The 25439-nt window shown below is 41.8% G+C and overlaps 1 protein-coding gene across 2 annotated transcripts in view; it reads left to right on the top strand.

Annotated features, from left to right (window-relative positions):
* The window catches only part of LOC113088627 (POU domain, class 2, transcription factor 1-like), an 83878-nt gene that overhangs the window by 17728 nt on the left and 40711 nt on the right, over positions 1–25439 (top strand). For both annotated transcript variants that reach the window (XM_026255820.1, XM_026255798.1), the window contains exons 2-3: positions 13589–13648; positions 13734–13825. In XM_026255820.1, coding sequence (XP_026111605.1) covers positions 13589–13648; positions 13734–13825 — 152 coding nt within the window. The remainder of the gene's footprint in view (positions 1–13588; positions 13649–13733; positions 13826–25439) is intronic.

Below are 25439 nucleotides of genomic sequence, written 5' to 3'. Positions count from 1 at the left end.
GGTGGCCTCCGCCAGCTCAAAGTTCATTTACGTTGGCCGGATTCCGCATCCCGGCGGCCTGACGTAGTGGGCGGGGAAGGGCACGTTAGAGGTGGTCGACCACGATGCGTTCCGCTACTTGGTGTACGGTGGGACCCCAGGCCAGCAACCACTGTTGAGCCAAACGGGAGAGGCTAGCGGCTTGGGCCCGGGCTGGCTGCCATGGGTCGAAGGTCCACTCGTTGAAGAGTTGAGCAGCGCTAATCGGTGACAACCCCATTCGTCCCAGGATCTCCTTTCATATGTCCTCGTAGGAGGTGCTTAGCTCCGGGGGAAGCATTCTCCACCAGTGTGGTGGGGTTAAAAAGGACATGACATGAGAAGGAGGGTAAGTTCCCCGAAGGGTGGATTTTATTAAGGGAATTCTGTAAAAGAACTGGCGATGCTTTGAGGTGGTTTGGGTGTTCGGTGCTCGCGGTCCTGTCTTGGAAGTGCTCTAGTGCAGTGTGGGTCCGTGCTCTCCTGCGGCGTTGGGGCTGGCGGTCACACCCTGCTTTTTAGGGCAGAGGAAAAGACAATGTTAGCTGAATCTCGTGGAGACATTTCTCACCTCTGTGCCCGCTTGCAGGGTTTATATGTGTAGCGGCTGATGGCACGCAGGTGTGGCCACTCAGACTACATATACATATATAGTCATCTGCTCTCTAAGATATCAACCATCAAAAAATCCAGTTGACCACTAGCAGAGAGACTGCCAATAGAAAATACAAAGCTAAAACCATGACAATTTGTGCAAATTTAGAAGGGCAGAACATGTCCTGAAAAAGAGGAGGTTTGATCACCCTTGATTCCATCATCATCAGTAGCCTCCCTTCTCAAACTGTTGGAACAACATTAATCAGGTGATAAATATGTTTGATCTCAGTCGGTGGCTGAGTTAAGGGTTTGTTATTTCTGTTGTTTGAGATGTTGTTTAAATGAGCTCCAAGATATTTTGAGTCAGTGGTCATTAACAACACATTCTTTCATCATAGCCATGTTGCATGCTGGGAAGTGCCCCCCCACCCCCAGTAATTAAAATAGTCACACACGGCTGGTAATTGGCCTTGTCTCACTTCTTTCTCACTGTTGTGTTCACCGTTCCTCTGTTCTAAAAGCTATCCAATTAATATGCTAATGAGCTGATAAATATTTATGTGGAATGTTGAATTATGCAGAAAGCTTTCAGAGGTCCATGTGAAATGAATTGTGTGCAGAACTTCAAAGCGGCTCTCTTCTAATGAGCAATGGGGTATACGATTTGCATATGGCTTTAATCAGATGCATACTGAACAACTTTTATTATGGATGCGGTGCCTACAGCTGTAGTCTTTGTGTTTTGCTCGCCACAGAACAAACAACCATCCTGGTGTTCACCATCGGATGCATCAGCATAGAAGCGGTTGTTGTCGTTGATGCGCTGGTTCTATCTTTGAACATTCAGTATTGTAGCACAACCCGTCATAGCTTGTTTCTGGAGCTCCTAGTGTGTCAGGTAGCATTTGGTTCAAGTGGCCACTCATGGATGCAGGTAAGTTTCTCATGTGATGATCCAGATATTAATGAACTAAAGCGGGCAGCATTTACTTTGTTGATTGTGATCATGTATCTGCCATGTAAGTGAATCAGAGCTGTAAAGTTCTGCTAGGAAATGTGATGGTGGGTTAATACTATTCTGCTTTGGTTGACTTTGATATTCTGTGCTTAATATTGCAGCTGTAACTTTTTCCATATTTTGTTTTTTTAAACTGCAGCATGAATAGAGTTAACATTCTCTTTATTAACCGTCTAGGTAAAGTTCTATATGTGTATGTGTGTGTGTGTATATATATATATATATATATATATATATATATATATATATATATATATATATATATATATATATATAAATATAATAAAAATAATATAAAAGAAAAATGCTTATTATGACTGTAGCAGTAGTAGGTGATTATTAACAGTAAGTGAAAATAGCAGCCTTCAGTCAGTCTTCATCTGGCAAACATGAAACATCAAACACACAGTAGTAGTTCAGCACAGGTTTCTGCTTTTCCTTTTGGTTTTGTTTAAGTTAACATGCACTTGGCGGATATCTTTGACCATTACACTCGTGTCTTGCATCTTTTGCAGAATCTTCCGAATGAAATGGCATTAACCTTTTTATGGTGTTCAGGTCTGTGGTACCGGTTCACTTTTTGTCAAAAGAAAAATTATACGATGAATTATTGTTTTTCAAACTTGTACTCATTGGCCTTGGCCCATTTTCTGTGAAGAACATATATCAGAACAAATTTTCAATGACCACACTCTCTACTACACCAAAACACTTATTACATACAGTATGTTCGGGTCCACAGGGTGTAATAAAAGTAGTGGTGGGCATAGATTAATTTTTTTAATCTAGATTAATCTCACTGTGATCTTGAAATTAATCTGGATTAAAATGGCTCATTCGTAGGGGTGTCACGATTCTCCAAATCCTCGATTCAATTGCATTTTCGATTCTAAGGTCACTGTTCGATTCGATTCTCGATTTTTACATTTATTCTTTTTAAAGCACAGATTGTCATTTTTCAAACTAGAATTTTATGTAATATAATATCTGACCTTTGTTTGCAATGTACCACATTACACTGTCAAATTTAAAACTTTTATTAACAACATAATGTAACAATAACTTATATCTTTAGTCAATTGAAAACTTAAAATAAACTGCCATCCAGTTTCTCTTTTGTAAGTGCAGTCTTCATAAAAGATGACATTCAAGTTCATAACAAAACAAACAAAAACAATAAAAAATGACTAAACTAACCTTCAAATATTACGATGTATCTATTTAAAAGATTAAAGATAAAACACTTGTTAAACACTTCACTGTCATTCATTTAGATATATATATATATATATAATATTTATTTATATATATATATTTATTTATTTATTTATTTATTTATATGTATACATAATATATATATATAAATATGTATGTATGTATGTGTGTGTGTGCATCATTACAGTCTGTAAAATATGTGTATCTCTTATTACAAGACTGCAATCACTAGCAATCAGAAGAATTCCAGTTAATCAAGTATCTACAAAAGATCTACTCTATAAACAATGCATTAAATTACATTAAAGACAAAAATAAATTAAACAAGCAAAACGAATGATTACTCACATGTATCTGGTCCACTGATGAAGTCATGGGTCAAGTCAAGTGAATTATTAATAATTTTCTAACAGGCGTCGAATACTGACTTTAGGAAAAGGGGAATAACCAATGACATTTGATATAACAACTAAAACAGCAAGCCCCGCCCCACGACTGACAAAAATAAAATTGTTCGCGCGAGCAGAGGTGAGATGATCGAGCGCGAGGATGTGGGGAATGAGCATGCGCGCGCGAGGGCTTTTATTGCGCGCAGAGTTTGAAATGAGCTCGCGGCCTCCTGTTTCTTCGCATCCGATTCAGTTTTCCTCTCGCGGAAGCCATATAGCGCGCGCGCCAGCATCAGTTGAATGCTCGGTTATTTTTGTCATTGATTTGCCGTCATTCAACATGGGGGCGTGGCAGCATCGACGATTCCAGTTTTTAATTCGAAGTTTGAGACTGTGACTTAATTTCAATCGATTTCGATTTAAAATTGAAATCGTGACACCCCTACTCATTCGAATTCTGCCGAAGGCATTCAGAATATGTGTGTTAACCAAATAAAATTGACAAACAGTAAGTCTTTGAGAAGGGGTTTATCAAGCTAGGTGGTGCATTGGAAAAGGGGCTCATCTCCGTTTTCCAAAATGCATCACAAAGTGCTTGAAAAAGCTGTAAACTAATTCCACATTGCACAAGGTGCAAACAACCTTACGCCTGTTTCACACATACTGCGTCTGCAGTGCGTATGCGTTGCATATTTTTTTTACACACCCATGTTAACGGATTCCATACGTTCCAGGAGTGTTGTGTCTGCAGCAGTGCAGCGATCGTTTACGTACCGAGTAGCGGACTGCAAACACGTCCTGTGTGAACAGGGCCGGCGCGTGCCTATAGGTGAACTAGGCAGCCGCCTAGGGCGGCAGCTCAGCCAGGGCGGCAAGAGGGAGAGAGAAAGAAAAAGAGAGAGATAATTATTAATTTATTTGTTTGTTTTACATTAGGTTACTGTAACGATACAATCTCCATACTCATCGGGAAGAAGGAGGCGGGAACCGGCGCACAATCAAAACATAATTTTAATATTCAAAATAAACACAAAACAGCGTGTCAGCCCCTCACGGCGACTGACGCGCACAAATAAAAGCAAACACATAAAATAACGTCCCAGGCCTGGTCCTCTCTCGTCCTTCACGGTCGTCACTCCAGTTTTATATCCTTCCATCTCCTACGTGGGACTCGATACTGGCGGTGGGGCGCAGGTGTAGCTCATCTCCAATCACTACACCTGGCCTCACTCCCCGTTCCCACGCCTCTCGGCCCCGCCCCACTCGCCACAGTTACAATTATCGCACTTATATCAACAGCATTTTCCCCCACTCCATTAGTATAAATTTAAATTAACTTTAAAATTTGAATAAAAACCCCTGCCCAGCCGCGCCCCATATATATACATGCAAAATATTATAACGTATATTCCAAAAAAGGTCAAAACGAATAAAATGATATGGTCATGAGTACAAAAGACGACGGCTTTTAAATGACCAAGCACTGGAGAAACAATTCTCCTTTTTTAAATGCATCACCTCCGTTCCGTGGAAGAGCGCTTTTTGCTGATTGGAAGCGTATTTGGATTTTTATATGGCATCGCATCTCTTAAAGAAAAGGAGAATACAATAGTTCTTCAGGACTGCTTAAGACTGGAAAAGGCCCTGACTCATGGAGACTCGCGAGATGTTGATGGGCATGAATTGTTTGAAGAGCTGGCTGTTTTGTGGAGACGCCTGGTTAGAGCTGAAGATCGATGTGTTCGGACTTAATTTATATCATCTTACGCGGGCTCGGGTCAGGCTCGGGCTTGTCCTCCGGTTTGCGAGATAAACAAGCGGTCATGTGATGCGTTTTGATTATCGCGAGAAAGATGCGAAAATGGATGCTGAGTAGGTGAAACGGAAGCTTGCCTCTGGCGATTACGTTTTGGTTGCACCAGCAACTAAAGCAAAGTTTGAGGTGTGGAAAAGTTTTGACCATGTTTATGGGAATAATGAGGGAATAATGACGCACCATCAGTGAGCGCATGAACGCGCTGAAGACATCTACAGTGGATTCAATCATTTTCCTCCACAAAAACATGAAGACCTAGCTAATCGCTGTGAGTTATGGTTTTTCAAATGATAACTAAATATTAATTGAGACTTAAATGCATGTGGACAGAGTATTTACGCTAATGTTGGCATTATTTATTTATTAAATATCATCTGCTAGTGCGAAGCAAATCTGGCGGAGCCTTTATCTTAATTTCGTTATTGCCAAATACCCATCTTAATTTAAAATTTATCTTAATTTAATTTGTAAAAAAATGACTCGTTTTTATTGGTGCGTTGGTCTATTTATAGGTTAACTGAGCCTATGTCTAGAATGCTGAGACGTTACGATGTCACAGAGGATTTATTTTATTTCTTTATTCAAACTTCCAAGTGGTCTAATCTACGTTAGTTATGAATAAATTATGTTAAAACTGTCACAGTGTCTGGGTTGTTGTTCCCCGGGGTTCCACTAGATGTCCTCCTTCTCACGGTGCCTGTCCCAGATCACTTCCTGTTCCCTTATATGGTCACCTTCCTCCTTGTTACCTGATTGATTGTTCACCCCACCTGTCTCCTGTTTCCCAATTATCCTTCTGTGTATAAATACCCAGTCTGTCTTAGTCTATGTCACGGAGTCCTTGTCTGATGTCATTGTGTTTCAGGTCCATCAGTCTTGCTTTGTCTTACCCTATGTGTCTCATTCTCTCGTTCCACCAGACTTCCTCTACCTTTCCGTTCTTCCGAGTTCCCCGTTTCATCCGGTTCCCTTTTTGTTTGATTTGTCTCTCATGACTGTTTATTTTGTATTTACCCCTCTGTTTAAATAAAACCCTTACCTGCATTTGGATCTACCCTCTCTTTGTGTTTTTCCCCAATACCTATCGTGACAGAAGGACTCCGTCATGCCTAGATCCAGCGGTGTGGGATTTCGAATCGGTTCCCCAGCCACCATGGAGGAACGGAGGGGGAGATACCAGAACTTAATCACCCTTCATCAAGAGGGAAGTGAGGTGGGTGGCCTGGCGCAATTGTTTTGGACTATGGCAGTCGGGCTAGGTTACAATGATGCAGCACTAAAGGATTTATTTAATAATTGCCTGGATGATCCTTTACCTTCATGGGAGATGAAGGGGTTAGAGATACTGGACTTTTGGGGGTTTACCAATTACCTGCACCATCGTGCCCAGTGGGATGCAACAACCACACCAGAGTGTCCAGACAAGGCTGCCAGCTCAGCCCCACAGCACAAGATGGGCGCCAGCCCAACCCCACAGCACAGGATGGCCGCCAACCCAGCCCCACAACCCAAGATGGCCACCAGCCCAGCCCCACAGCCCAAGATGGCCGCCAACCTAGCGTCACAGCCCAAGATGGCCGCCAGCCCAGCACCACAGCACAAGATGGCCGACTCAACGCCACCGACTCCCCATCGTAGAGGGCGGAGGAGGAGACAGGCAGCTGCTGTTCCCGAGGCGGAGCCCGAGGCAGTTCCCGAGGCGGTGCCCGAGGCTGTTCCCGAGGCGGTGCCCGATGCAGTTCCCGAGGCGGAGCCCGATGCAGTTCCCGAGGCGGTGCCCGATGCAGTTCCCGAGGCGGTGCCCGATGCTGTTTCCGAGGCGGTGCCCGATGCAGTTCCCGAGGCGGTGCCCGAGGCGGTGCCCGATGCTGTTTCCGAGGCGGTGCCCGATGCAGTTCCCGAGGCGGAGCCCGATGCAGTTCCCGAGGCGGTGCCCGATGCAGTTCCCGAGGCGGTGCCCGATGCTGTTTCCGAGGCGGTGCCCGATGCAGTTCCCGAGGCGGTGCCCGATGCAGTTCCCGAGGCGGTGCCCGATGCTGTTTCCGAGGCGGTGCCCGATGCAGTTCCCGAGGCGGAGCCCGATGCAGTTCCCGAGGCGGAGCCCGATGCAGTTCCCGAGGCGGTGCCCGATGCTGTTTCCGAGGCGGTGCCCGATGCAGTTCCCGAGGCGGAGCCCGATGCAGTTCCCGAGGCGGTGCCCGATGCAGTTCCCGAGGCGAAGCCCGATGCAGTTCCCGATGCAGTTCCCGAGGCGGTGCCCGATGCTGTTTCCGAGGCGGTGCCCTATGCAGTTCCCGAGGCGGAGCCCGATGCAGTTCCCGAGGCGGTGCTCGATGCAGTTCCCGAGGCGGTGCTCGATGCAGTTCCCGAGGCGGTGCCCGATGCAGTTTCCGAGGCGGTGCCCGATGCAGTTCCCGAGGCGGTGCCCGATGCTGTTCCCGAGGCGGAGCCCGATGCTGTTCCCGAGGCGGAGCCCGATGCAGTTCCCGAGGCGGTGCCCGATGCTGTTCCCGAGGCCGAGGCCGAGGCAGTTCCCGAGGCGGAGCCCGATGCAGTTCCCGAGGCGAAGCCCGATGCAGTTCCCGAGGCGAAGCCCGATGCAGTTCCCGATGCTGTTTCCGAGGCGGTGCCCGATGCAGTTCCCGAGGCGGAGCCCGATGCAGTTCCCGAGGCGGTGCCCGATGCAGTTCCCGAGGCGGTGCCCGATACTGTTTCCGAGGCGGTGCCCGATGCAGTTCCCGAGGCGGTGCCCGATGCAGTTCCCGAGGCGAAGCCTGATGCAGTTCCCGATGCAGTTCCCGAGGCGGTGCCCGATGCTGTTTCCGAGGCGGTGCCCTATGCAGTTCCCGAGGCGGAGCCCGATGCAGTTCCCGAGGCGGTGCTCGATGCAGTTCCCGAGGCGGTGCTCGATGCAGTTCCCGAGGCGGTGCCCGATGCAGTTCCCGAGGCGGTGCCCGATGCAGTTCCCGAGGCGGTGCCCGATGCAGTTTCCGAGGCGGTGCCCGATGCAGTTCCCGAGGCGGTGCCCGATGCAGTTCCCGAGGCGGTGCCCGATGCAGTTCCCGAGGCGAAGCCCGATGCAGTTCCCGATGCAGTTCCCGAGGCGGTGCCCGATGCAGTTCCCGAGGCGGTGCCCGATGCAGTTCCCGAGGCGGTGCCCGATGCAGTTTCCGAGGCGGTGCCCGATGCAGTTCCCGAGGCGGTGCCCGATGCAGTTCCCGAGGCGGTGCCCGATGCAGTTCCCGAGGCGAAGCCCGATGCAGTTCCCGATGCAGTTCCCGAGGCGGTGCCCGATGCTGTTTCCGAGGCGGAGCCCGATGCAGTTCCCGAGGCGGTGCTCGATGCAGTTCCCGAGGCGGTGCTCGATGCAGTTCCCGAGGCGGTGCCCGATGCAGTTCCCGAGGCGGAGCCCGATGCTGTTCCCGAGGCGGAGCCCGATGCTGTTCCCGAGGCGGAGCCCGATGCAGTTCCCGAGGCGGAGCCCGATGCTGTTCCCGAGGCCGAGGTCGTTCCCGAGGCGGAGCCCGATGCAGTTCCCGAGGCGGAGCCCGATGCAGTTCCCGAGGCGGAGCCCGATGCTGTTCCCGAGGCGGTGCCCGATGCTGTTCCCGAGGCGGTGCCCGATGCTGTTCCCGAGGCGGTGCCCGAGGTTGTTCCCGAGGCGGTGCCCGATGTTGTTCCCGAGGCGGTGTCCGTTACAGTTCCCGAGGCGGTGACCACAAGGCCGTGGTGGTCTTCGGTTCCGCCCTGGGAGACTCTGGCGGTGACCACGAGGACGTGGTGGTCATCCGCTCCGCCCTGGGGGACTCTGGCGGTGACCACGAGGACGTGGTGGTCGTCCGCTCCACCCTGGGGGACTCTGGTGATGACCATGAGGACGTGGTGGTCTTCTGCTCCGACCTGGTGGACTCCGGCCTCGACCACAGAGACGTGGTGGTCTTCCGCTCCGCCCTGGAGGGCTCTGGCCTTGACCACACGGCTGTGGTGGTCATCTGCTCCGTCCTAGTGGACGCCTCAACATGTCCTTCATGGACTTATGTTTTGTGTTTTTTGAGTTCTGTTTCTGTCTGTTCTCTTTAGTTTAGTCTGGCCCTCCGTCCCTCCCCCTGTACCTCCTCCGGTCCTCCTCCCTCCTGATCTCCCGGTTTTATGTATCATTTCTGGTGTTTGTCCCCCATGTGTTCCTTTTCTGGCCCTCCGTCCCTCCCCCTGAGCCTCCACCTGTCCGCCTCCCTCCTGGTCTCTGTGTCATGTTTTGTCTTTAAGCGTCTGGTAGCCGCTCCGTAGAGGGGGGGTACTGTCACAGTGTCTGGGTTGTTGTTCCCCGGGGTTCCACTAGATGTCCTCCTTCTCACGGTGCCTGTCCCAGATCACTTCCTGTTCCCTTATATGGTCACCTTCCTCCTTGTTACCTGATTGATTGTTCACCCCACCTGTCTCCTGTTTCCCAATTATCCTTCTGTGTATAAATACCCAGTCTGTCTTAGTCTATGTCACGGAGTCCTTGTCTGATGTCATTGTGTTTCAGGTCCATCAGTCTTGCTTTGTCTTACCCTATGTGTCTCATTCTCTCGTTCCACCAGACTTCCTCTACCTTTCCGTTCTTCCGAGTTCCCCGTTTCATCCGGTTCCCTTTTTGTTTGATTTGTCTCTCATGACTGTTTATTTTGTATTTACCCCTCTGTTTAAATAAAACCCTTACCTGCATTTGGATCTACCCTCTCTTTGTGTTTTTCCCCAATACCTATCGTGACAGAAACATGTATAAATGACTCATTATTGACAAAAGGCAAAAGAGTTGTGTGCTTGCACACATTTAAATAATGTCGGGCCGTAAACGGGTTCGGGCTTTAAAAAAGCTGTCAATCAAAATGTACTTGTCGGGCTCGGGTCCTGTCGGGCCTAAGCCCAATTACAGCTCTACGCCTGGTTGTTGGAGCTAAACCACTGGATGCGCTTAAATTCATCTGTGAAAAAGGGATGGAATTAATTTTTCCAAATGTTTTTGTAGCATTGATAGTGCTTTTCACTCTCCCCGTCACTGTGAGCTCTGGAGAACGCAGTTTCTCAAAGCTTAAACTGATTAATAATTATCTCCGAAGTACAAGTTAAACTCAAGGACGCAATCAAAGCGTTTGCCGCTGCAAAAGCCCGACGCGCACGCTTCTGAAATGTAGGCTCACAATAGTTGTGTGAATGTGTGTTCGTGTGTATCAGTCAAGGAAAGATACCTCCAGTACTTAAGAGCTAAAAAGTTGTCTGCATATGTTTAGTTTTATTCTGTACACTATAAAGTAGAAATTAAGCAGCTGTTGCATTGTGTACTTTTTTAACGCTGCAGTTTGAAAAAAAAAACTACTGAAACCATGATTACACGTTTTCCTTTTTTTTTTGTGTAATTTTATAGAATTGTTTTTTTTTTATTTGTTTACAGCACGATTGTGCTCTGCCTAGAGCGGCATTTGAGCTTACACCGGCCCTGTGTGTGAAGGCACATCGAGTCTGTGCTGCACCACATACGTAACACACACGGACTGCATACGCACTGCAGACAGATTATGTGTGAAACAGGCGTGAGCAGGGCCGTAGTGAAGGTTGTACCAGTGGGCCCTGTTTTAAATTGTTTAATTTGTATGTTCATTTATTTTCATTTATTTGTGCTATTTACACAATGTTTAAGTTTTTTTTTTTCAAGTTTGTAGGTGTCAAGGTACAGAAACCAAATAATTAAATGTAAAATAGCACTGGATAGTCTTCAATGTAAAAATGAAATATACAATTAAACCTACATTTATTTAGACACCTTCAACATTTCTTACATTATTACAGTTTTGCTATGTACAGTACAGACCAAAAGTTTGGAAACATTACTATTTTTAATGTTTTGAAAGAAGTTTCTTCTGTACGGAAGTTCTAAGCGGCCATGCATTATAATATTTTTTCTTCTTGTTTTCTCGTTATAACGACTTAATTTTCTCGTCTGCACCAGCAGGTGGCACTATAGACCTGAATATAACTGATGCGGTGTTGTACACTATCCACTTTACTGTACGCGGACCTTCCTCGTGATCGCTATAATTTGTGCAGTCTTCATTACTGACATTTAATTAATTCATAAATGTTAAATATGCTTGAATCAATATGAATATTTTGTGTATTAAGTTCCTGCTAGATGCATGAGTTTCACCAACTGTGTCATAAAATAACTGCTTATCAAAACCAAGGTTGACGTCACTGTATTCTGTTTATGTACAGTAGGACGGGATTTAACGATGTAGGCTGATGTGCTTCTTTTCCTTATTACTAATCTTTATTGTTAACCATATTAATGAGAAATGTGATGTATATGTAAAATCCATAGGCTTATTTAATTCAGTTTTGTTCTATAATGTTGTAATCGTTTTTTCTACACACACACACACTACACGTAGTCCTACACATGGACGCTCTTTTCAAACAGAAGCTTGTAACACACATGATATCTGCCACATCATATAATGACTACTACAAATTACAAATTATATATAATTTTATTTCAAATATAGGGAAAATTAAAAGTGAGTTTAATCCAAGCAGCTCTAATTTTGCGGTGTTGCCATTTAAACATGTTAATTACAAAAACAAAACGTTTGTTGTACTGTCTCTGGAAAAATCAACAGTGATTGATCAGCCTTTATTTATATACAGTATTGTAGACGTTATTACCTAGGCGAAGTTAAATTTGCTGAAATATAGGCTACAGTAAGAGCGCCTGCATGGTTGTCCATCAGATGCCTTTCAAAGTTGAGTTCATTACTATAGCAACAGTCATGTCGTTATAACGAGAAAACAAACTTTCGTTATGTCGAGATAACGAGAAAAATAAGTCCTTATAACGAGAAAACAAACTTCATTATGTCGAGATAACGAGAAAAATAAGTCGTTATAACGAGAAAACGACTTCCGTTATGTCGAGATAATGAGAAGATTAAGTCGTTATAACGAGAAAACAAAAAGGATATAAATATTTTGTAATAATATACACTACTGGTCAGTAATTTGGGGTCAGTATTTTTTTTCTTCTTTTTAAATAAAATCAATACTTTTATTCAGCAAGGATGTGTTAAATTGATAAAAAGTGATAGTAAAGAAAATATATTGTTAGAATATATATTATTAGATTTTTTTTTTTTTTTAATAAATGCAGTTATTTTTAACCTTTTATTCATCAAATATATTAGACAGCAGAACTGTTTCCAACACTCATGATAAATCAGAATATTAGAATGATTTCTAACAGATCATGTGATAGACTGGATGTTACATGCGACACTGAAGGCTGGCGTAATGATGCGGAAAATTCAGCTTTGCATCACAGGAATACTTTTTTTTTTTTTTTTTTTTTTGTATATTCAAATAGAAAACTATTATTTTAAGTTGTAGTAATATTTCACAATATAACTGTTTTTTTCTGTATTTTTGATCAAATAAATGCAGGCTTGATGAGCAGAAGAAACTTCTTTCAAAAACATAAAAAAATTGTAATGTTTCCAAACTTTTGGTCTGTACTGTATAAAGTAAAACTGTAATACAATCAAATGTAGGTTTGATTGTATATTTCATTTTTACATTGAAGACTATCCATTGCTATTTTACATGTAATTATTTGGTTTCTGTACCTTGACACCTGTAGCCTTTGTGACGATGCGCATCAGTGGCCCGTCAACTGTCCTGAGCACCTTTTTAGGCTGGCCTCAGCCGGTCAGTTATATAAAATATCAAGGTGAAAGTCATCATAGCTTGCTTAGTATAGACCCAGCTCCCAACCCAACTTTGAGAATAGATTAACGGCAATATTACGCCGATAACGGCCCACCACTAAATAAAAGTGTGGAAATTGTAGGTCCTTTGTACTTTCACTCTGTCCTCCTACTGTCTGGGACTGCTATTAGTATGGGTATGTGTGTTCATGAGAGACACAAAGAAGAGAGAGCGTCTGTGAGAGTGTGAGTGTAAGTGTGAGTTTTGCATTACCACCCCTAATGTTCCTGCACAAGTTTGTAGCAGTTTAATTAATAAATGGGATCTGACCAAGTTAAAGGGCAAATATCAAATATCTATTGAGTATTTTAACATATATATATATTTTTTAATTGTGCCGGAGTAATAAAAATATGAACACCACACAAGGGTTAAAGAAACGTGGTGCTAGAATAAAAATTAGTTCAACTGACATCTCATAACTTTGTATTTTTCCTGTTTCACTGCAGCATCTCATTTATTTCAGCACAATTTCCTTTTGTGTGAATCGCCACTCAGGACTAGTGATTATGTTATGCTCCATATAGCTCGTCAAATGTGAGCACTTCATCAGCACTTACATCAACATTGGTGGATTGTCAAAATTTCTCACTGCTAATATTTTTTATTCAGAACAGAAAAAAAAAATGATGGCAAAACATTAATGCGAATTAATCAATGAAATTGTCCAGCCAATAAATTTTTACTTGTTGAAAAGAGCTGCACTGGTTCTTAACACGTTTTCTCTCTGAACAGATTCCAGTGGCCACCCAGCAGATCAAAATAAAAGCAGCATGGAAAACGGAGCACAAGGAGGTGAGCTATGATGTTTTGACTCATAACATCTGCATGTCTGTCTCACAGTTGCTGATTCATTAACTCTCATCTGTCCATCCAACAGCAGATCAGGCCAATGGTCTGGACGCCCATAAATCAAATGGACAAGGAACAAGTGCAATCAGCAATGTTCAGGCACAAGCACTGCTCCAACAGGTACACGAAGAGCACAGAATGTCAATGTATGGTGAAATTACACAAATTTACATGAGGCTGTTAAACACAGCGTCCATCATTTCCATGGCTCCAGTGTTTGTTATCGCTGGAGGGATCAGTGCAGTGTGTTAATTAAACAGTGCTTCTGTCACTCGTAAACAGGTGGAAGAGAATATGCACTTGTTAGTTCTTCAATAATTCCTTATTAGTTATGTAGTAAGTAAGAAACAGTATTGTAAAGTGTTACCAGAATTTATATGCGCTGCATAAAAAAGTTTCACTTAACAAGAGAAATATTCCCCTCTTGATGGGACTAGAGTTTCCAGTGAGTTGTGTTACCATTACCATACAGGATTTCAGAAAGTGCGCAGAGTCTTGCTTGCACACTTACCACTTATGTGGATTTTAGAAAGTGTGCAAAATGTTCACTTGCACACTGACCACCATGTGGTTTTGAGAAAGTAAACAAAGCTTAGCGTGTGTACCTAAAGGTTCCTAAGAATCACAGAGGCAGCATATACAAGAAGACTTCTGTAACTGCCATTTCCACTTCCCGCTGTATGTGACGGCACAACTAAGTGGCCAGGAGACCCCTCAGGGTGACCTGGCTGGACATCCATGGAATTCCCTGCAGTGCTGTACCAGGCCTGATGATCAAGGAGGCTCCTGTAGAAACCTGTGATCTCAGCCGCCTAATACCGGAACATGAAGCCGGGTGGCTGGTGCTGACTAGTGTTTAGTAAACACTGTAACTCAGCACTGCAAAGGAAACTCACAGTTTATTAGTAGACACATAACCACCAGCAATTTAAACCACATAAGTATATACAGAATGGGTTACATACTCACCCACCCTACTGGGCTGGAGCCCCATTCAAGGGGCGCCTCCTTTTAGTCCGGACCATCAGTAATGTGGTTGCAATGAACATAGAACCAGCCAAAAACATTATAGGTCCAGCATAGAAGACTGTTATGCGAAAAGTTTCCACCTAACCTCGATCAGGTGGAGAGCTAGTGGTTACAGGAGAATTAGGAAGGGGAGTATTAAAGCAGAAGTTAAAAATAGATACCTAGGTATTGCTCTGATTCGGGCATGAACACTGCCTCGTCTGGATCACATCCCTTAGGTTCTGCTTACCTTCTCGTGACCCATGATTCCTGCCTGCAGGTTGGGGAAGAGTGTGACTTTTCCTGGGTAAAAACCCAGCAGAGTTCTAACCTCAGTATCAGAAAGTGTTAAATATATAACATCGTCCTCCCTAGGCTCTCTCTCATCCACCGCCATTACGAGCACGAAAGGGAAAGTCCCTCTCTAAACCATTCAGACAGATCCACCTGTAATTTTCACAAGCTCATTCTACTCCGTGCCTCAGCAGCTGTGGGTCCTGAACCGCGGGGAGCAGATCCCTGCCTTTTTTTCCCTTTTTTTCCTCTGAAAGAGAGATGAACGAGAGCGGAGTTTCTTCATTGAAAAAACGCTCACAATGCACGCAGATTGCCTCCTCAAAGGCATCGCGTACGTGCTCTTCTCTCAAACAAATGACGCAAAAGATTGTTTGTATCATCGGGTGTCAAATAACGCCGACATGGATGCACACATTGTCTAAACGCTTGCTTGTAGTTGCCATGATAGACAGAGAAAGATCGCTCTTACCAGTTCTTTTAGATGCACGCTTCAAACAGAACAGTCAGTGAAGACGAAGAAGAGAATGATGTGTTCTCCAGGTGCCTGTTTATAGTCACACTGGCAGGGACGTGTTCCCCATAGCGACCCCTAGAGGACACAGTTCGAAGTTCCCTTGAAAGGGAACCACTTGTTTCAGTTATAGGCCTACTCAAATATAGAATGTGCTGTTTATATTGTTGTTATTATTATTATTATTATTATTATTATTATTATTATTATTATTTTTATAATACATACTTCTACCATAAGCTCTTACCCATATGTGTGGTATTAACCAAGTTCAGTGTGTGTCCATAATATTCATATCGATTTCTTATAAGCTGTTAATATGCTTTAGGATATGTAAATTACTTGCGATTAAGCTTGAAGATTAATTATGTGAATTATTTGTTGGATTTTAAATGCTCATTAGGCTAAGTAAAAATCTCAAAATGTATGTTGACCTGAATAAATAAATAAAAATGGTTTCTAGCCAACTGTAATTTTAAATATTAATATTTTTCTTAGAAGCTGTCGATGATTTATACGATTGTTTTGTGTTTGTGTTCACCTTGTGTCCTTAATTATAATTTTTGCCTTTTGCCTTGTTGTCTGCTTTTGTAACTGATGACCTGGAGCTAGCTAGCTATATATATATATATATATATATATATATATATATATATGTTTTTTTTGTTTTTTTTTTAGCTAGTTGTTAAGTAAGAATATTCTTTTTGAGTCATTATTTGTTCATAGAGATTCATTAAAAAATCTAAAGGTTTGTTCTAACCGAAGTGAACACTGAGCATTCATAATATTTTTATTATGCTGAATATTGAAGATGTCAATATGTTTTATGTGTATTTATTGTGTCTAGCTCCATTTCTGTAACTATGGAACTGAAAATAAATAAAAGGCATAAGTTTGCCATGTAAATCGTAAGTGAACACGTGCAGTATTTACAGAATACAATATTTACAGAAGCTGTCAATGTATAAATTCAATTCTTACACATGTACTCCATTGTAACTTAAGATCCTGAGCAAGATTAATTGTTCGTTGTGAGTTTGATCAAATGTTTTAAGTCATAATTTGCTTATGGCAATTAAACGAGTTAAAATGGGTAAATCTTCAAAACATATATATGTGTATTGTATATATTCCATAATCGATTGTTGTTTTAATTAACGATCAATTCATTGATTAATCGTTAACCACAATGCTGCAAAATGCATCTATTGCAGGCAGCGGTCCCTGGAATGACAAGATGTGCAAAAGCCATACAGACACACACACACACAAAACACTTTCTCACTTGAATTAATGGGGTTTTAGTCTAACTAAAATGCTAGTAGCAGGATTATACAATGAATATATGTGATTATGATCATTTGATAAAATGAAGAGTGCGCTATACGTTTGAGGTCATTTACTTTGTTGACTGTGTCCTGACCACTGAACACGCCTCTTTACATGGTTTTGTGGTGCTTGTTGTGCAATGTTTTCAACTGACATTATGGCATTTAAAATAAAATTATCCCAAACGTAACTGTGGCCCGCCTGTGACTGCCTTTTGGCCTAGCCTATTTGTTTTTAAAAATCCGACACACAGGGCATTAGATCGTCGTGAGAGTGCATGCGTGCTTGCAGACAAAGATGAGCGAGCACAGGTTTGGCTAGATTTATTTAGAGATTACTGCTCATGTGTCATTCAGCACAAATAAAAATTTTACCATATTCGATTCCGATACCGATTTCCAATTATTATTAAGCAACAAGCAAGAAAGAAGGAAAGTGTGCATAAACAAGATTTTTATTTGGTATTTAATAGGCCAAACTGGCTTTTGACTATTGAAAACAAAAACCGTAACCATCTGAAATTAACAGCAGTTACTGCACAGTAAGTAGCCTACATTCAATACAAACATAGATGCTACAGACATCAGCATTTAGCTTTTGTTTTTGAATTGGGTTGAAACTATTGTCTCAAGTTAAAAAAATATAGATGTGAATCATTACCCTAAAATATTTTAATTGGATGAATGAAAACTTTTTTCATTGTGCTACAGTAGGTGATTTTTAAATCAAATTAAGTCGATTTAATTTTAAGGTAAAATAAACATAATCATCCTACACGCGAGAAGTTGAGCTGAACAACTCTTCACGGTCTACTCGTGTTCAGGGCACGGACCGGTACAGTATACGCTTGCACAGCTTCAGTGCGCACAGGAAAGACTTTTATTTGTGCGCCAGTAAACAAGCTGCTGATCGCTTCCTGCTATCTGTACCTCAGAAGTGTAGCTCTGCACTTGCAGCGCTGAACGGCTGCCCGTGTCCTGCACACAGATTTCGAAATACTTCCTCTGCAAACGACATGATAGCGAATGATTACAATGTAGTCTGTGCAAGCGGGCGCACGTCCGGAAAAATCGGCCAAAAAAAGACCAAAAACCGGCCGATTGCGTATTTTAAGCTAAAACCGTCCGGTTCCAATTTATGGCCGGTCAACCGGTGCATCCCTAGTTATTTATTATGTATTACTAAATTGAATTGTTCCTGCACAAACTCAATGCAGTTGAAAACTGCTGAATTTGCATTTGAAGAGCTTTAGATTTTATTTTTGAATATGAAGACTAAATTGTGGTCTAGTCCTCATGAAGGCATAGCTAATTACAGATTAATTCAGTTGAAGAATTCATTTGAAAAGACAAATGAAGTTTAGAGAAATGTTGAATTAATTTGACATTTCAAATGGGCTATCCCCAGCACTGGGGAGTAACGAAATACATTTAACCGTGTTACGTATTTAAAATTCAAAATATGAGTAATTGTATTTCATTATAATCCATTATAAATAGGATTATAAATAGGGTAATCTGATTACAGTTACATCTGAAAAGTATTTTAGATTACCAAAGTGATTACTTTTAACCAAAACAGCAACTGATTCTCCACTGAAACAAAAAACTGAGTGCAGTAGCCTGTTCATCTAGCAACTCCTTGTGAGCGTGTATACATGCTCATCATGACACAAAGATTATCCTATAATTCACACTTTGCATTGTTAAACCGATCCATATGACTCATGCATGAAATAAAAGTTAATTGATAGCTTTATGTGCTTTACAAGTGAACTTGAAGTAATTAATTCGAAATGTTCAATAATCGATCATCTTTAGCTCGGTAATGCAAGTTCTAGATCCAATTCGTGAACAGAGATCCAATTTGTGAACAGAGAGCCCTCTCGAACACCACCCTTTGTGCATCGGGCTCTAGTAGTAAGTAGTAATACTAGTCCATCAATCAGCATATGTTTCAAAGTTAGTTTTTTACACTATCAATAACATTTTGCTTTTCAAATAATTTTTTTAAGTATATTCAAATAGGAAACTATTATTTTAAGTTGTAATAATATTTTACAATATTACAGTTTTTTCTGTATTTTTGATCAAATAAATGCAGGCTTGATGAGCAGAAGAAACTTCTTTCAAAAACAGTAGTGTTAACGTTTCCAAACTTTTGGTCTGTACTGTGTGTGTATGTGTGTGTGTGTGTGTGTGTATATATATATATATATATATATATATATATATATATATATATATATATATATATATATATAGTAATAAATTGTATTTATATATAGTAATAAATATAGTTATCGCATTTATCCTTGAAATATTGTGATATAATTTTGAGGCTATATTGCCCACCCATAACCAGAACACTCAACAGCTTTTTCCCCCAGGCTGTGAGAGTCATAGACAGTAAAAGAAATGGACACAGTGACCCCATTGGATTCAACAGAGAAAAGTGAAGTCAATTAGAAGCACGCACTTCCTGGGGGTCAAGCGTACTGCGCAGACTCAAACTGAACTTGATGACTTAAATGTCACGTGTGCAACCTGTAAGTCTTCTAACCACTGTACCAAGAAAAATCTGAATCACCCACCAAATCTTGCAGACGTTGTTGAATAATTTATTCCGTTGCTTTTATGGACTCTCTATGGGCTTCTCCCTTGACGTCATGCCTCCACGTCCCCCCGATTGCCTCATAGACAGTAAAAGATTGCCTGCGAGCTTCTCCTCCTGTCCATACGGTAATTTCTCTACTGTGCGACAGAGAGTTGCAGGTTATGATGCAATCGTTAGCCTATTTTTTACAAAAACTGCTTCTATGGGGACACAATGTAAAGCCGCGTTTCCACCGCAGGAACTTTACCCAGGAACTAGGGACTTGGTCCGGTACTTGGTGTGTTTCCACCACAGGAACCAGGAACTAAATAAAAGTTCCGGGTAAAAAAATGCCCCCCAGAAAGTCCCTGCTGGCGAGGTGGTACTTTTTTAAAGTTCCGGAACTTTCGGGGGCGGGACTTTGGCGCTAAACATGCTGATTGGTTGAGTTCACGCAGCATTGGTTGAGTTCAACCACCATTTATTCGGATCAACATTTTCAAAATATTACTGTTATTGTGTCATGAAATGTAATTTTAAAAGTATTTCGGGCGAGAATGTAGTTGTTTACAACTCAAATCTGTTGTTTATTTATAAAGACAGCGCCTATTTAAAAATGTGTTTCGCCGATCTCATAGACGATGAGCTCCACTCGATTAGCGGGAGCTCAGTCCTCCTGTATCCACAGAGAGCAGCCTCTCCTGGGATAGACCTTCTGTGCCGCTGGCTCTGATGTGTCTTTAGTGGTTAAACATAAAATATAATTCAGCTGCGGGGTAAATCTAACAGGTTTTCTTTGGTCTGTATTCAATTTATCTATATGTAAAAATGAAAATAAAAAGGCAAGTCTATATAATATTTATTTCATTGTAATGGCTGTATATAACGTTACACTTATCCCTGAACTAAGTACATTTCTGCAGCTGTTATTATGTTTAAATGAAAATGAAAGGAGGCATTGGTATTTTATATCCTATTTCGTTTTATTGTAAATATACTGAGGGGAAAATTGCAGTAGCCAAAGCGATCTGAGTTCACGCAGCATTGGTTGAGTTCAACCACCATTTATTCGGATCATTTTCAAATATTACTGTTATTGTGTCATAAAATGTAATTTTAAAAGTATTTCAGGCGAGAATGTAGTTGTTTAAAACTCAAATCTGTGGTTTATTTATAAAGACAGCGCCTATTTAAAAATGTGTTTCGCCGATCTCGTAGACGGTGAGCTCCACTCGATCAGCGGGAGCTCAGTCCTCATGTATCCGCATAGAGCAGCCTCTCCTGGGATAGACCTTCTGATATGTGCCGCTGGCTCTGATGTGTCTTTAGTGGTTAAACATAACATATAATTCAGCTGCGGGGTAAATCTAACAGGTTTTCTTTGGTCTGTATTCAATTTATCTATATGTTAAAATGCAAAATAAAAAAGGCGAATTTATATAATATTTCGTTTCATTGTAATGGCTGTATACACATTTCCCTGAACTAAGTACATTTCTGCAGTTGTTATTATGCTTAAATGAAAATGAAAGGAGGCAGTGGTATTTGATATCATATTTCGTTTTATTGTAAATATACAGTAAGGAAAATTGCAGTAGCCAGGACGAGCAGACTGAAGTTATCAAGTACGCTGCTGTTTATAGATTTACCGGACTTGCGTCGTCGCGGACATCACACTCCCGAGAGGAACGCACAAAGTCTGAACCAACTACCGAGGATGCACGTCCAAAATCAGCGTACTTTTTTTTTTTTTTTTTTTCAGCGGTACTTTGTATTGAGAAACGCGCGCAGACCTACGTCACCAGTCTATTTGCCTAATCTACCCGGTACTTTACACCACGGTGGAAACACAGAAAGCAACAGGTCTGGGGGGAAAAAAGTTCCTGGGAAAAAAAGTTCCTGGTACAAATGTTCCGGGTAATTTCGGTGGAAACGCGGCAAAAGATACAAGGTAATGGGGCCTTTTATACATTTTCATGTTTTTTTTTTTAGAAATAATGAATGGACAAATGGAGGCTTTAAATGCCTCAGATGTAAAGTTATTTGCTGTCAAAGTGACGGAAAATGGATGGGAGTCAATGGAATGCTAACAGCAGGTGGGGATCCGCTAGCTAGCCAATTGCGGCGCCCAGGGGTGCTTCAAAAAAATATGAAAACCTGCCCACCTGGTGAGAGCCCTGAACTCAAATAACCCCACTCTCTTCCTAAAACCCAAACAAACCCCCTACCTCCTGAAACATGGACCATCTCACCTCCTCCGCCCCTCGATCACCCCCCAAATTAATAAAAGAAAAAAAACTTTCTGAAATTTATTTCAAAGTGGGCTACACGCAGTTGTAGTAACACACACTTCTCTATGTGCACTAGAGACCTTTCACACACTGCTTTGTGTACATAATCCCAAAAAATACAATGTGTATGTTTACATGCTCATCCACTACAAATCATATTGCACTGTTCCCCAGCCAGCTTCTTAACTTACGATTTTTTTTTTTGCACAGGTACAGTATTATGTGAAGCACTCGTATCATCTTTTTTTTTCCATTTATGTATAGGTAAACACACACACACACACGTAAATAGTATATTTATAGTAAAAATCTGTTAGTAGTGTATAGGTGCAGTATTTATGTGAAACATTCGTATAGTTTGTATTTTTTAGTTTGTGTAGGTAAAAATGTATATAGTATATTTATAGTCAAAATCTGTCAGTAGGTTAGTAGTGTATAGGTTTATACTGTTTTACTTCATTGTTCTATGTCTGTATTAATGTAGCACGGTGGTCCTGTGAGGTGCGACTTTTCGTTCCACTTTATATCCACACGTAGCAGAGATTGAAACTGTAGCATCACTCTACATAAGACAATAAGATTTATATATATGAATGTATATCATTAATGTATACACATCATAAATCTTTATTGAGATTTTGTGAGCACTTTGTCATTTGAAATGCATGTGTTGAGGATCTCGTCTGTATGATTTTTATTATGTTGCCAGAGGTGAAGGGCAAGAGAGACTACATCAATGACCTGTTAATCACAGGCTAATTCAATCACCAATGCCCATTGTTCACACATAAGCACTCTCTGCGTCTGGAGCCAAGGTGCAAATGACCTGGGCCATCAGGGCCGCTAAACTAGTTTTGGCCAGCAAATGCAGCGTTTCCAACACTGGAACTTTACCCAGGAACTATGGCTAGTACTCAGTAGCCGCGTTTCCACCGCAGGAACTTTACCCAGGAACTAGGGACTTGGTCCGGTACTTGGTGTGTTTCCACCGCAGGAACCAGGAACTAAATAAAAGTTCCGGGTAAAAAAATGCCCCCCAGAAAGTCCCTGCTGGCGAGGTGGTACTTTTTTAAAGTTCCGGAACTTTCAGGGGCGGGACTTTGGCGCTAAACATGCTGATTGGTTGAGTTCACGCAGCATTGGTTGAGTTCAACCACCATTTATTCGGATCAACATTTTCAAAATATTACTGTTATTGTGTCATGAAATGTAATTTTAAAAGTATTTCAGGCGAGAATGTAGTTGTTTCAAACTCAAATCTGTTGTTTATTTATAAAGACAGCGCCTATTTAAAAATGTGTTTCGCCGATCTCGTAGACGGTGAGCTCCACTCGATCAGCGGGAGCTCAGTCCTCATGTATCCGCCGAGAGCAGCCTCTCCTGGGATAGACCTTCTGATATGCGCCGCTGGCTCTGATGTGTCTTTAGTGGTTAAACATAAAATATAATTCAGCTGCGGGGTAAATCTAACAGGTTTTCTTTGGTCTGTATTCAATTTATCTATATGTAAAAATGAAAATAAAAAGGCAAGTCTATATAATATTTCTTTCATTGTAATGGCTCTATATAACGTTACACTTATCCCTGAACTAAGTACATTTCTGCAGCTGTTATTATGTTTAAATGAAAATGAAAAGAGGCAGTGGTATTTTATATCCTATTTCGTTTTATTGTAAATATACTGAGGGGAAAATAACAGTAGCCAAAGCGATCTGAGTTCACGCAGCATTGGTTGAGTTCAACCACCATTTATTCGGATAATTTTCAAATATTACTGTTATTGTGTCATGAAATGTAATTTTAAAAGTATTTCAGGCGAGAATGTAGTTGTTTAAAACTCAAATCTATGGTTTATTTATAGAGACAGCGCCTATTTAAAAATGTGTTTCGCCGATCTCGTAGACGGTGAGCTCCACTCGATCAGCGGAAGCTCAGTCCTCATGTATCCGCAGAGAGCAGCCTCTCCTGGGATAGACCTTCTGATATGTGCCGCTGGCTCTGATGTGTCTTTAGTGGTTAAACATAACATATAATTGAGCTGCGGGGTAAATCTAACAGGTTTCTTTGGTCTGTATTCAATTTATCTATATGTTAAAATGAAAATAAAAAAGGCAAATTTATATAATATTTCGTTTCATTGTAATGGCTGCATATACACATTTCCCTGAACTAAGTACATTTCTGCAGTTGTTATTATGCTTAAATGAAAACGAAAGGAGGCAGTGGTATTTGATATCATATTTCGTTTTATTGTAAATATACAGTAAGGAAAATTGGAGTAGCCATGACGAGCAGACTGAAGTTATCAAGTACGCTGCTGTTTATAGATTTACCGGACTTGCGTCGTCGCGGACATCACACTCCCGAGACCAATGCACAAAGTCTGAACCAACTACCGAGGATGCACGTCCAAAATCAGCGTACTTTTTTTTTTTTTAATCAGCGGTACTTTGTTTTGAGAAACGCGCGCAGACCTACGTCACCAGTCTATTTGCCTAATCTACCCGGTACTTTACACCGCGGTGGAAACGCAGAAAGCAACAGGTCTGGGGGGAAAAAAGTTCCTGGGAAAAAAAGTTCCTGGTACAAATGTTCCGGGTAATTTCGGTGGAAACGCGGCAAGTGTGTCCACCACAGGGACCAGGAACTAAATAAAGTTCCGGGTAAAAAAGTGCCCCTCAGAAAGTCCCTGCTGGTAAGGTAGTACTTCTTCAAAGTTCTGAAACTTTTGGGGGCAGGACTTGGGCGCTAAACATGCTGCTTGGTTGAGTTAATGCAGCATTGATATTTCAACCACCATTTATTCGGATCATTTTCTTAATATTACTGTTATTGTGTCGTGAAATGTAATTTTAAAAGTATTTCAGTTGAGAATGTATTTGTTTAAAACTCAAATGTGTTGTTTATTTATAAAGACAGCACCGTTTTCCGAAATGTTTTGCAGATCAGTGTGAGCTCAGTGCTCATGTTTACATCCACAGCATTAACTTGAAGTCATTAAATTCAAGTTCACATAAACTCTTATTTCCACTGTGGATGTCTGTCATTCTCCATTCAGTGTTCAAACTGCGTGTCGCGTTCAGTAACTACAGTCAAAACGATGAAACTCTGTTCAAGAGCGCACAGCAACTGAGGTTTATATCCGTTCAAAGAAAAGGCTTTTTAAACTAATGCACAGATTTAATAGACTACACATCAATATCTCTTCCCTTTGTACTAGTGATGTCTGGTTCCCAAACGAATCGTTTGATTTGACTGGTTCTTCTTATGCCGCGTTTCCACCGAAATTACCCGGAACATTTGTACCAGGAACTTTTTTTCCCAGGAACTTTTTTCCCCCCAGACCTGTTGCTTTCTGCGTTTCCACCGCGGTGTAAAGTACCGGGTAGATTAGGCAAATAGACTGGTGACGTAGGTCTGCGCGCGTTTCTCAAAACAAAGTACCGCTGATTAAAAAAAAAAAAAAAGTACGCTGATTTTGGACGTGCATCCTCGGTAGTTGGTTCAGACTTTGTGCATTCGTCTCGGGAGTGTGATGTCCGCGACGACGCAAGTCCAGTAAATCTATAAACAGCAGCGTACTTGATAACTTCAGTCTGCTCGTCATGGCTACTCCAATTTTCCTTACTGTATATTTACAATAAAACGAAATAGGATATAAAATACCACTGCCTCCTTTCATTTTCATTTAAACATAATAACA

Source organism: Carassius auratus, chromosome 1 (genome assembly GCF_003368295.1).
Source record: "Carassius auratus strain Wakin chromosome 1, ASM336829v1, whole genome shotgun sequence".
In the NCBI taxonomy this organism is placed as follows: Eukaryota; Metazoa; Chordata; class Actinopteri; order Cypriniformes; family Cyprinidae; genus Carassius; species Carassius auratus.
This window is presented reverse-complemented; position numbering and strand designations above follow the sequence as displayed.